General features: G+C 35.9%; 3 protein-coding genes across 30 annotated transcripts in view; 1 reads left to right on the top strand and 2 right to left on the bottom strand.

Annotated features, from left to right (window-relative positions):
- Positions 1–13,694, bottom strand: part of CACNA1C (calcium voltage-gated channel subunit alpha1 C) — a 494,083-nt gene extending 480,389 nt beyond the window's left edge. For 21 of the 27 annotated variants that reach the window (XM_083821274.1, XM_083821245.1, XM_083821241.1 and 18 more), the window contains exon 1: positions 3,999–13,693. In XM_083821274.1, coding sequence (XP_083677400.1) covers positions 3,999–4,128 — 130 coding nt within the window. In that variant the 5' untranslated portion in view covers positions 4,129–13,693. Of the gene's footprint in view, positions 1–3,998 lie in introns of all 27 variants that reach the window. The other 6 variants (XM_083821259.1, XM_083821285.1, XM_083821290.1 and 3 more) reach the window with 1 other exon arrangement.
- Positions 1–13,698, bottom strand: part of LOC310892960 (uncharacterized protein) — a 284,028-nt gene that overhangs the window by 120,480 nt on the left and 149,850 nt on the right. The gene's annotated exons all lie outside the window — the stretch shown is intronic.
- Positions 1–13,698, top strand: part of DCP1B (decapping mRNA 1B) — a 44,591-nt gene that overhangs the window by 9,474 nt on the left and 21,419 nt on the right. The window lies entirely within an intron of this gene.

Genomic DNA, 13,698 nt, shown 5'->3' with positions numbered 1-13,698 from the left:
TTGGTGACGATTGTAAAATGTTTAGGAAAAGATAATGGTGTATATTTTTCTAAAACTATTATTTTTCACTTCTAGATTCTGTTACAGCATCCTAGAGTACTTGCAAATAGAAGAACTCGTCTTCTTGGAGACTGACAGGGGTTCATTTTGGTTTACCCTTCTAATAATTTATTTATAGTATATAAATATATACTAAATAATGTTGCAGTTCTGTGGGCATGTCGGAAGACCCATTGATCGTGCAGGTACACGAATAGTAAAGTTTCTCTTGTAAGGAGCATCTTAGTTAAAAGAAGTTTACATTTCAAGAGAAATGAGGAAACAACAGTGATAGTTTGAGCAATGTATAAAAACAACATGGCATGAAAAAGATCTTTTAGATGCCAAAGCGTCTATTTTTATCCTGAAACCTGTTTGTTGGTCTATCCCATGTTATATATTCTATAATTCGCTATTTAAAATCTCTTCTCTCAAGTGTTTTAAGAACGAAGCCAGCATTTGGTTGTTAAATTTACTTCATGTGCATGTTTAGATTCAGTATTGTGCGTATTGATCAATAGACAACTACTTGCTCAATTATTTTCATTGAGATGGGCAAAACAGGTATTTCGGGCTTTCTTTTTACGATGTAATACAGTTTCTGTTTGGGTTTTGGTAAAAATGTCAGTTTACAATAGAGAGCCTAATTTATCAGTCTCCTACCTGCCAACATATGGTATCTGGTCCAATCATGGGAAGAAAAGAAAGCTGAACACAGTAAATTGAAATACGTATTCAGCTGATTATTCTCCAAATGGTCATTGGACATTTTGAAACAAATACCATTACACGTTTTTGATTTCATTCAATTTGTATTAGTTTCCTCTAAACTAAGTGGTCTGCTGATTTAAAGAAAAATAGTTTGTGGCTTTCTGTTACTGCATCAGTAAGCAAAATGCAATGTTTCTGTCACAGCTGAATAACTTAAAAACAATGTTGTTGAGACTAAGCTTGGTTACAGAATTATTATTCTGGCCTTCTGGAATCTGTCGGTTCTGCTGAAGAAAATATTTTTGTAGTGTAATCTTTGAAAAACTGTTTATCAGTTTGGAACAAAAGTGTTTGAGAAGTGAAAGCTCAAACCATACAAATTCAAAGCAATTTTGGCAGAGGGGCCTGCCCTCATTAGAGGTATGTTCTTGTCAGCTAGTTTGCTTGCTAACCAGATTTGGCTAAAGGTTTTCTAAAAGCTTGTCTGCACCAACCGCTGCCATTTGTTCAGAATACAAATGCACATGTTTTACCTGAGGTGCTGTCCTTGGGAGAAATTTTTGTCTCACAAAAATAAACAAGTAGCTGCTCCTTCTTCCCCTTCCACCATGTCTCCTTTAATCAGCGTGATAAAAATTCATCGTGCCTCTAGCTAGCCAGGAACAGCAGCAGAGGTCAGGATTGTCTTCCCTGGATGTTATTCACCTCTAGTTGAAACCTCAAATTTGCTGAGAACATTTTAATCCTAATACTCTTAAGAACAGATACTACTTTTCCTTTTTAAATTTAAAAGGAAAATATAAATACTGAAAATGCATCAATGTTGTAGTAAGACTTGATTCTAAAATCAGCAAATAAAATTGACTGACAATTAACTTTGTCAGGTTGCATGCATGTTTTCCAAAACCTGTTTTAGTTTGCGTACAGCTTAAATATTTTATAGTTTGTCATGTGCAAATTTTCTTGAAGCAAATTCCTTCCTGCTTCTAGTTATTTACTTATCTGATGCATAGTGGCTATGTTTTCTTTTTTCCTGTGAAATACTGTCTAGTGTTCAGCTGGGTGACTTCTTTGTACCTATATGCAGAAATTATGTGTTCTTAGACTGGTTTATAAAAGCTGGCTCAAGGCAGGAGATTTTTAAGACTGGGAATCCTGATCTTTTGTTTGGCGGTTAGTTAGTTTGCATGTTGTAGAATATACAACCTGATGCGTTTGGTTTTGAGATCTATAACTAAACTCTGCTTGATTCTTTGGAAATAGGATTGGATTTTTAACACAATGTGATTTCTGAAGGGGACAGGATCTTTTCTTTTTGTAGAGAAAGGTATGTATATATGCAAATCACTGTAAAACTAAATAAAATGGAAAAGTGCAGTAGGATATACTTTTGTTTGGTAACTTGTAGTTGATCATAATTTCTTTTATTTTCCTAACTCTTTATCTTACTGAATTTAGCCCTCTTTTGAGCAGAAGGGTGGAGCGGCTGACCTGTGGAGGCCCCAGCCAAACTAAATTGTTGATTGAGATTTTAGGATTATCAGGTATTGGTTAATTCTTCTTTAGGGTACTTGAGATTTGTTTGTGCTTACTGTGATGAGTAAGTGTAATTCTGTGATTTTTAGATTTAAGTTTTTAGAGTTCAGATCAAAAAAGAGGAGGAACTGTAGTATTCCGATGTGTTTTGTTTTTTTTTCTGTTTTAAAGCAAAACTCTTTGTACTGGTAAGTATTTCTAAAGTAATCCTTTTTATTTTTCCCAGCTCAATCTTATTCTTCATGTGTGTCTTTAATTAAAATATATGTTTTTGAGTGGAAATTAAAGGCCTTGATCTTAAGACACCAGTTTTGATGAGTAAATCCATGTCCCTTGTTGCCCCGCGCAGTTCAGTACGGATATATAAGGTTTCGGTTCAGACCTGCCTAAAAGAACGCTTTTGTTGTTTCCTCCTCACCCTTTCTACCCTGAGGATTTGGTCCCAGTTCTGGAAATCTTTGACTGAGAAATGCAAATGACATAGAATGCTTCGTGTTTGTGAAGTGGATTTTCTAAGGGTGGCAGATTTTGTAACTCTAACTATGATGACTGCAACCATCTCTTTGCTCTAATGATGAGTTTCAGTTGTGATGAAGGTGGTAAAAAAAATACAAGGGAAAGAAATGCAGTAGTTATAACAGATTTTCAGCTATGTGGAATGATGGATTTCAATTTGAATATATGTCATGTGAGGAAAAAACAGCCTAAGGAGCTAAGAGAACAAAGCTATGTAGTTTTTTTTGCAGCTAGTAATTATTTTGAGTATGGTGCAACCGTATCCCAGCCTGGGCAAGTGAATCGGTAGGAAAAGTATATGGAATAGAATTAAAGGCATCTCTCAAGCAACCTGCAGTTGTATAGGGGTTTCTGAGCAGAATGGAAGGAATATAATACTGCGTATATCTGCTAAGCACAGTCTTTGCTTCCCATTTATGGATGTCGGCACATAAGCAACGTATTAGCTTGTCTGGAAGTTTACTGCTGAGAGTGTACTGCCAGCACTGGCAATTCCGGACATCTCTTCGAGATAAGATAGGCATATGATGTGGTAAAGCTCAGGAGTTAAAGTTGGAACAGATTTTTTATTTTTAAAGAGGGTTATCTTCATGTGACTACCTGTACACCCTCTCCTTCATACACACCCTCTTGTACAGCATAAAATATTAGATGTTTCCAGACAAGTGTGAATATATATGTGAATGCCTACATATTTATTCTGCAAATATTGCAAAACTAGTTTCTTTTTAGAAATCACTCACATAACCCCCTTTTTAAATTAGTCCCTTCACACACACATATGCATTTAATATTTTGAGCTTTTGTATGTTCTGAACTTCTTAGCCTCTTTTTGTCTTTTCTTTCTTGTTTCTTATACCTATGTGCCTTCTTGTGCCTTTATTTTTTGCTCCGCTGTCAAAATCCAAGTGGGAAAGCAATGTTCAGTATATGCTCAAAAGACGTTATGCTACCGAGAGAAGCTGTCCTTCTGCTTAACTCCACAGATTTGAGAATTACCAAAATTCTCTGAATCCTGCGGTAGTGTGATAACACATACAGGGCTTCACAGTACATTATCCCCAACTATTAGTTTGTTACTGATGTTATTTCATACATTATACAAACTGTTCTGTTTAAATAGAAATGCAATACTTGTCCCAGCAGATAGACACCAGTACAGTTTGCATGCACGCTAATGTATAATGCTGTCTTACCTCCAGGTTTGATGTAGAAGCAGTTAAGCTGAGTTTCATGCACCAGCTTCCCCTTATACTTCGTTTCAGGTTCCCCTTGCTGGTGGCTGGATAGTGGTTGATATGCTTGCCGAACAAAGGCTTGAAACATTTTTAAATTCCCTGGAGCGTTGAAACCGCTGAACTTGAGTATATTTCCTATGTATACTGAAAGTAAATTCCTTTTGAGCAATTGTTTCTTACTTTACAGTTACTTTATGTAATAGCCTTGTACAGAAGTTAAAACCAAAAACCAGAACTACTGACAACTCTGTCCTTTCATCTAGAAACTACTTTCCAGCTCTTTGAAACCTTTGCAATATCTTTTGCATTATCCTTCCTTTCCTTGCTCTTCACTCCTGGTCCTTTCTTGTCCTCTGTGCTTTATGCTCAGTTGGAGCCTTCTCCTCCCCCTGTGGTTTTTCAGGAAAACTTGGATTGAGAAGTGGCGATAATGGGCGCCATCCACCCGTCAGCTCATCACCTCACCGAGCCATGACGATCTCTGGTTTCTGTATATCAGCACGGACTTCTCTGATAATATCCTCTTGTGTTTGAAAAAAATAGGTTTGTCTAGCAAGGGGTGGACTTCGGTCCTGACATAGCCAGAAAACTTCTCTTGGAATGTGAGCTTGCTCGCTCACACTCTTTTATGTGTGTGTGTATATATATAAAAATATTTGTAACCTTCTCTCAAAACATGAAAGATAAATATGGAACAAGTGTATCCCACAGTGCATATACAAGCTGCCCACTTCTGTCTATTATTGATTTAATACAAGCTCTTGAGTGCCTCATCAGCTCTGTCTTCATCAAAACAAGCCTTAAATCGGCAGTAAACAATACTCTTCAATTACAGGAGGAAAAAAGAAAGAAATCCTTCTGAAGTATAAGATAGCATACCCTTTAAAGGACAAGGAATGTGTTACATACGGAAAGGCAGTGTAACTGTTCCAGTGGAATTCCACTAGGGCTGCAAATGCAGTGTTGCTTTTTTGTCTTAAGTGGCATAGAAACTGCTAACAGCATTGGGCTTAATATTTGGTATCTGCTCTGCAAATAATGGTTATAGTTGCAGCCCAGTTGTTGGTTTTGCAGTGCAGAGCTTGCTGTAATAAAATTTAATAAAATATAAAGTTTTCATATAATAATATATTTCTTAAAGTACATTAATATAAGAAATATATATTAATAATATATTTCTTAAATATATTTCTTTTCTCCACAAAAAATGTGGTTTGTACCTGCTAGCTTTGTTGTTTTGGACACATGTACTCTTAAGTCTTTTAGAGCCTCTTTCAGTAATCCTTTTGCATAGCAGAGATATTATTTATATGAATAAAACCAGCCAGAGATCCTGTAGCCAAGAAAAAAAAAAAAAGTGATATAAGACACATGCTTCAGGTCAGAAGTCAACAATAGAGGGACTAGGAAGGTTCTTCCTGTGAATCATCTGGTGCTGGTCATTGTCTTAGACAGGATATGGACTTGCAGTTTGATGAGCTACACCAATTCTTCTGTCTCTGTCAAACGAACTGCCTTTCTGTAAAATTTCAAGATAATTTGCATAACAACATACGGCATTAAATCTTCTTCACGGGAATGTATAGCATCTCTCAATGGAGAGGTTCATGAAATTTCATAATTAAAGAAGCAACAGTGGATTTTTATGTAAAGTATTGCATACCTTCTTGCAGTGCTTTGCTTCTTTTTTAGTTGTCATATCTCTTCTGTTGTTTTTTTATGTCTTCCCTCAAATTAATATTTTGTATGTTGTTATCATAAAGAAAAAAATGAGGTTCAAATTTGCACTGAGAGTTGGAAGGAGGGGAGAGAACAGGGAAGCAAAAGATGATAAGTAATGCTTTATTCCTAAAGGATCATGCATATGGTAAAATACTGCTGACTTATGAAGCAAAATGTAACGATGCACTTTCACTTTGTGTGAGAATAATGCAGTTGTAATGAGAATGGCACAGCGCACAACTCCAAATTTTGATATGTATTGAAATGTATCTCTATAGTTAGCAATTCATAAATTGCAGGATATGTCCCAGTGCTGTTTCAGTATTTTGAAACATCTAGCTTCTTATTTAAAATTAATTTGATAAATACAAAATTTTCTGATGCTTTCATGTGTTGGATTACAGTTTTAAAATAAGGAAATTTTTACCATTCAAATTTTTTTACCATTTAATTTTCATGGTGACACACTTCATCTCAGAAGTACATTCTGTTTCTCCCTCTGTTCAAGTAAACACACAGAATGCCTTGTGGTGGAAGAAAAGTCAGTAAACTGCTAATGTGTATAGTAATCAGAACACTAACTTCCGTAGTTAAAATTAATTTTAAAAGATATACAAATACTTGAAAATAATTACACTAAAAGAAATAAGTAAGGTAGCTCAAAGATATTTGAATCTTTATGAAATAAGTTACTAAGTTGCAACTTTCACAAGAAAAAATAGGTCACAAAATATGCTTTAAACACTTTTATTAAAATCTAAAGGATAAAATGTAATGATCCTTCAGTTTTCAAGCAAGTAAAAATACAGTGGTAGTATGTGAATGATAAAAGGTGCAGCTATCCACTGAAACTTAACCTGCATGAACCTAAGTTAACTAACTTAACAGCATGAACCTATTCTCAATTGGAATAGACTTAATACTGTTCACCTGCAATTAATGAGAACAGTAAATGTCCCTTCTGTTCCAATGGAATTGTATTGTATTTCTAAAAATCATAGGTACTTAGTTTCCAACAGCAGCTCGCTCTACAGGTGAGCAGATGTCATGAAGTCAATGTAACATCTGACTATAACAGAAGAAGAATTTTTTTAATGTATTTAATATAACATGTTACGAGACTGTGGAAAATCAACAAGAGAAAATACGTAAGCGGTGCTGTAAATATGAACTAAACATTTGAAATGTCAGAAAGAGTAGTTCACTTTACAGTTGCCTATTTTACATTTTTTTTCTGACCATTTCAGTAGTAAAGAGATGGTGTAGGAAACAATAAGAAATTGTCTGTCTCCAAAATGTTAGAGCGTACAGAGTGTAAAAATGGGAAAATACATTTTTTTAAATTATGTTAATATTACAGTATTTTTAGGTGTCACTTACTACAAGAACAAGTGTGAATATACATTCAAACAACATAGATTTTTGTCGTTGCAGGTTAACAGCTTATTCCAGATCTGCAAATGTATTTCCATTACTTGGGATGTGAAGCTATGCAGTGGAGAGATAAGAGATGAGATCACAATTGTCGGAATTACAAATACCTATAGTTGAGGTTGCTTATTTTCTTCATGAAGCCCATTTTCAAGTTGTTCTTTTTGCTGGAATCAAACCATTTGGAGTAATAGCTCATCAGACTGATTATAGTAAAAAGACAGAGTTCAGGAAAAAAATACGTGCTATTGAACACTAAATATAAACAGCTATAATACATAATACAGCTATAACACTAAATATATAACAGCTAAAATATTCCTCCTTTTTTTTTTCCTTCTTTTTCTTTTTTACTGGGAGAAAAAAAAATGCACTGTAATAGACACCAGCAGACTTTGGAAAATTTCTTGCCCTTGAACTTTTACTGTAGCTCTGGTATTAAAGATGTACTTAGACCCATGGCAGGTATGTCAGAGATGCACTTTAAAATCATTGGAAACATAATCTTACATTTCACTAAATTATAAATGAGAACTGCAATATTCAAATCCTGTTGAGTCCTCTACCACACAATCATGTATGCCATTTACAATGGAGGAGGCTGTATCCCCAGATAATGGGGATGATAATAAGGAAATGGGAAGTAATAGAAGTGTGTTTACAGATCTGGAATTAGCTGTTAACCTGCAACAACAAAAGTCTTAAGTTGTTTGTATGTATATACCCCAGGTACTTGACAAGAAACATAACAGAAGCTGCCACTTTCCTTAACCTTGAAAAGCGGGATGTAAATATAAAGGCTGGACACCGAGAAGGCAAGGGTAGAATTCCTTCCTATTCTTTAAAATAAAAGACAGCTTTTTTTCATCCTTCAGAATGGGGAGAGCATTGTCGCTGCCTCCTTGACTGTGGAGTGTTCTCATTGCTTTTAGCTACGAGGTATAATTTTGTACTCAGCATCAAGAAGAGAGCGTGTTTTCTTGTTTTCCTTCTTTCATTTGTGGCAGTGTTATGTTGGTGTAAGCTTTTCTGCTAAGAAGTTATTTATATATATTTAGCTTATATTTGCATGATGTCATTTTTGTATTATGTTCAGATCATTCATGTAGACGAGGGCCTGATTTCATTTCAGTGTGCATTGAAGGCCTTTTTAATGGTTTGTAGTAGAAATTGGCAGAGATAATAGGGTAAGCTGGGAGCGGTAATAGTTTCAGATTTTGAGGAGTTACACTTCCTTTCCACTGAGCCATCCTCTGACAGTTTTTTCACAGGAAGGATACTTTTGTTGGCTGAGGATATATGGATTTTGTTTTCAGCCTTGCTAAAGACTTCCTCACTTCTCAAAGTCAGCATCTATCACTTTTCTTTATCAAAAATGGAATGAATGGTACTTTCACACACAATTTGTTTATCTTACTATCTCTTCACTTAGCTGTTAGGTTCCTTGAGTGAGACTGTGTAATCATTTCTGTCGTAAAAGGCAGTGGAGATCCAGTCTGATGTGGATGTTTTAGAAGTCCACTGTGAAACAGTAATAAGAACCACTTTTTACTTACGAACAACTTAACAGTAGCGGATTTATTAAGAACAACTTGTTATTTAAAAATTGATAGCCTGGCCCCTGTGGGGGTTGTCTTGTCTTAATTTCAGAATCATGCATCATCATGATTTTAAAAGTATTTGGAACTGATGATGAAATGACAGGGCATGCAATTGGAAAACCAGTGGAGGGGGAAAAAGATCACTAGGCTAGATGGATCATAACATAGACACTATTCCTGCGTAGGGACTAAAAATTCTTGTTGTATCAACAGAATGTAATATTAAAGGAAATCTTGCAAATTGAGTTTGCCTTTGGGATATTTTCCAAAAAATAACCTGCCGATGGACGCTTGCATCTGTTAGGCTTTATGGAAATAAATGCATCAGTGGGACTTGAAGTTTCCTGCAAGGCTAACGTAACTTTAGCTTTGAGGCTATTTAGGGGATATTCTTGTCAGACAGTCTCTTTTTTGTTTGTTTGCTACAGAGTTAATTTTTTTTTAAGGCATTTCCTATATATTTTGATTTAAAATCTGCCAGAAGTCAGGCTGTCACCGTGGAGTTGCAGACATGATTTTATAAACAATCCGCTGTCTCGGAGTTGTCCCTTTTTGCCTCATGAGATCAGAAATATTTGCTGGCTCTGTATCTGGAAGTCTGTGAATTGGTCAGCCAACTTTCATGACTGTAGAAGATCACAAGGTTATTTCAGGGTCCATTTAAAAAAAAAAAAAAGTTTCACGTGTTTAAGGCATAGTTCCAGGTACAATTAAACAGATGGTGGTGAGGAACCTATTCTTGACTTCTAGCGTTGCCAGTCCCTGCCCACTCTCTAACCATCCCTTTTTGGGGAAAGAGGTTTTCAGGAGCTTTTACATGATGTGCGTTGTTTTTTTTTGTTTGTCTTTTTTTGAGAAAGTTACTTGAACAGTTCCTCCTTGCTTGAATTTGACTTGTAAAGCTAAAAAACAGCTTTTTTCACTCTCCAGATGTGATTATTTGCATTAAAATGTCTCTGAGCAGAATGCTTTTCTTTTTAATTGCTTTTTTTTTTCTGCTTGTTTCATATATTAAGTTTTAAACATTTGAAATAATGTAAAGACCAAGCCATTCTTTTCCTTGTCTGTGTTAAAAGATACCTAAATAATGGGATCAGAAGCTTTATCAACCTGTAAACGAAGGAGCAAGTATTCATTGATTTGACAGGTTTGTTTCTTTTACCAGCTTTTTAGGAAAAGTTAAGCTCACATCATAATACAGTTTCACGTTGGTTGGAAAATTCTTGCATTGTTTTAGTTTGTTGGCATTTTTGTGCCTGGGACATCGTAAAAATTTTGATTCCTCTCTGGGAACCTCCAGAGATAACAGGATATATCTAATCTGAATTTCCATCATTTAGAAATACATACATACATACATACATACATACATATATATATATAGTGTTGTTCTGCTTTCTACAGTGTAGAGAAAAAAGAGACATGAAAGTTCAGTCCTGTGGATGAATCACATCACTATCAATATGGCAGTTAAATAATGCAATTTTATTTTTTTTCTTAGCATTTTGTTTTAGCTAAGCAAAATGTTGTGTTTAAAAGGCTGCAAAATTGAGCACTCCTGAACAACCAAAGAACAAAGATAAGGTTGCTTGTGCAATCTTTTTTTTTTTTCCTCATAGAATTTTTAATTACATGTTCATAATCATTTGCAGTACAGTCTTTGCTTCAGTCATCAAATAGTCTGAATGACATTCAGGTAAACAGTGGCTACTTGGTATTCTGGCTTTTCCTCATTACTTGTGTGTGGACCTCTTGCTTTTTTAGGCACTGCAGAAGTTCTGCAGGAGCGGCAGAACTCTTCATTGTTGTTTTTCTCATGTTGTTTTGTGTGATACTCACTGATGTAATAGCTGGTGACTTAAAATAAGCAGAACTGTTGCACCTTGCTCAGATTAGAAATATTATTTTTCCCATTTTACAAATTGGGATCCTGGAGCAGAGTGGTTACAATTACAAAGATCCGTTAAATGCAGAGTGTCTGACTTCAAGTTACTCCAGCGTAACTTATCCAATATATTTATCATTCATAAGTTCAAAAACACTTCCTACAGACTTCAGCTGTGATTATAAGTAGCCGGCGTTTTTGCAGGTCATGCACTCAAATCTTACACTCAGGTCTGGGATCTCAAATCAAGAACCGGACATGAAATGTACACACTCAATGACAGCCACTTAAGATGACATTTCACAATTCGCATATCGTTGCATAATATCTCTGGGACAGCGTCAGAGATGGTATTTGTCTTTCTAAGATAGCATGCAGCTGTCTTAACTGCAGATTTTTCCTTTGTTGCAATCCTGTCTTGCTTTGTCCTGTAGAGCAGGATGTCAAACTTGAACAGACAGGCCACCTTCGCTACTTGAACCTGAGTAAAGTGGAAGGAACATCCTGTGGTTGCATCATTATTATGAAGACTTAATTGTGGACAAAGGGATCACATTTGCATTAGAGTAGAATGGTACAAAATTAATATGGCATGCCTTAAGTCATGCTTTAAGTTAAGAAGGCATAGATTAAAAATACTATCGTGGGTATAACCTACTTTGGGTCTTTTCTTTTTCTCAGTAGGTCCAGCAGAACGGATGCTGCAATTTTTTAATGTGTACCAGCAGAAGCCGCCTACCTGTTTAAAAATCTAAAAATTCTAAAGATTGATGCTCTTTAAGTGATTGCAGTTAGATGATTTAACCTATGTAGCTTACTCCAATTCAATATTAACTACATCTTGTTGATTTGATAGCTGCATTATATCTTTATAACTTTGTTCAGTCTTGTTAACAGCATCATAACTTTTTGTGCCTTTTTTTTTCCCTTTAATGGGATCAATTCATTACTAAATCTCATTTCCTTTAGTAAATGAAATGAGTTGGGAACTGTTGAATGTGGTTGACTAGATGCATGCCATCTTGTCAGTATAAAACTCTCTCTCCTTACTGGTGTTTTGTTGGCTACTTTTCATGTAGCTGGCTCACTTGGGGAGCAGAAGATACTTGATTTTGATTTGTTCTTTCTTTCTCTGTTTTTGACAGTAATCTCTTGTTGGATAACTTGATAGCTGAATCTGGGCCTAAAAGTGAGACAATATTTCTTCTGTGCTGCAGTGAAAGAATTCTTTTTGTACCTCTGCTGTTCAATCATTCAGTTTTAACATGCAAACGTTTACCATTACCACTCTACAGATGATACTTAGATCTGAATTTCTATTTTTGTCACACACAGCCTAAGGATGGAGGGTGAAGAAAAAAATAATCTGTTTAATACCAATAAGACACAAGGTGTATTCATGCTGGTAGGAAGTTTGCAGTGAAATTTGTATTCTATGTATATTTATGTTTTTTATTAGTGGAGAGCATGACAGGTTCCTAGCTTGATGGTTGCAGTTTGTAATCATCTCAGGTTCCCTGCTGGTCCTGGGTTTTTATGTGTTGGCATACAAAAAAAAAAAATGAAAAAATGTTTTTTAAGGCTTTTCACCAGGATGCTATATTAAGTAGTTAGTTGAACCATTTTTAGCTGTATAGAAGACAACACATGGCTGAAAGTCTGAAGGGGGATAGAGATAAATATTACACTTGCGTCTTGCAAACAGCTGCACATTCAGTTTCTTTTCAGATGTTAAGAAAGCCAGCTTGTGCTTTGTGTGTCGTAGTTTCAGTTCTTTGGAAGTGAAGAAGAAGTGATTGTTCTTGGACTCCTGTGATTAAAGGAAATGTTACATGATCAGGGTCAGTGTTGCAATTATTTTAAAATGGATACTCCATCCATTTACGCCACTTTCAAATAGAATCCAGCCCCTACTGTGCCAGAAGGCATGCTAGGAATTGCCTTATCTTAGGAAGATTAAGGGAAATCTCTTGCTGCTGTAGGAGGGGAAGAAGGGGAGAAATGTGGTGCCTACCCGTTTGCTACCGTATCATACAAGGGGAACCTGGACGTTGCACAATGTTGCAGAGGGGTTGCAGGGTACAGAGGGGAAGATCCATGTTTACCGTGTAAGCACTTCTTCCTTCTCCTTCACAGCAAATTTGTGCGATAGGTTAAAACTGAAAACCGTGGATGGATCATTGGTGAAAATACGGCCAGACAGTGTTACAGATTGATTCCCAGGCTGTCTTACCAGAGCTGTATTATACAGTTATGAGTGGAAAAAAGCTTCCTGTTTATGATGTTTGTGGAGGCTGCACTGACTACAGTTGCATTATGCCTGTTACCGTCATGGTGGTTTCACTAGCAGTGCGTGCATTTGAGAATTTTGAACTACTGGTTGATTCAAATCTGTTGTTGCTGGGCAAAACTGCAGGCACTTACCTTTGTGAAGGACAGATTCTGAAGTCTGAATTTAGATGGAGATTTTCTAATCCTGGGGTTGGCTACAGGTAATTACTTCTTTGGGGGTGAAACTAATGGACATCATTACAGGAAACTTGCAAGGAGGCAGAGGTTGGTTTGTACTACCGTAACAACTTTGATGATGTGTAAGATAGGTCTGATCGTTGTTGAAAACTAAACAAATCTTACCTGCTTATGTTTGCGTGCAACACAGCCTGTAGTACACTAGCCACTGGGGTCCAATGCTTATGATATGACAACTGGAAAATTGACAGAAGTAAAGTTTTTAAAGGAGAAAACACACAAAAAACAAACCTCTGGTTTAGTGTTTTGAAGAAAAGGATCAAACACCTTTGCCTGTATCAAAGGTTCAGAGCTGGTGACGTATGTCAGTAGAGATACACCTTTTGATCTTTTTTGATTATACTGGAGGATTTGAGTTGTCATGTTTTTAGAAGGGGAAAACACAAGACAGAAGTAAAATTAAAAATTGCTTTACAGGTCACTTTTAAATATCTACCAGGTAGAATTGCTGTTTGAGAAGATTCTCATAGTTTGTGTTTGATGTGCATTT

The sequence above is a fragment of the Anser anser genome (genome assembly GCF_964211835.1).
Source record: "Anser anser genome assembly, chromosome: 1".
Lineage (NCBI taxonomy): Eukaryota > Metazoa > Chordata > Aves > Anseriformes > Anatidae > Anser > Anser anser.
Note: the sequence above shows the minus strand (reverse complement) of the source record. Positions and strands in the feature narration are given on the sequence as shown.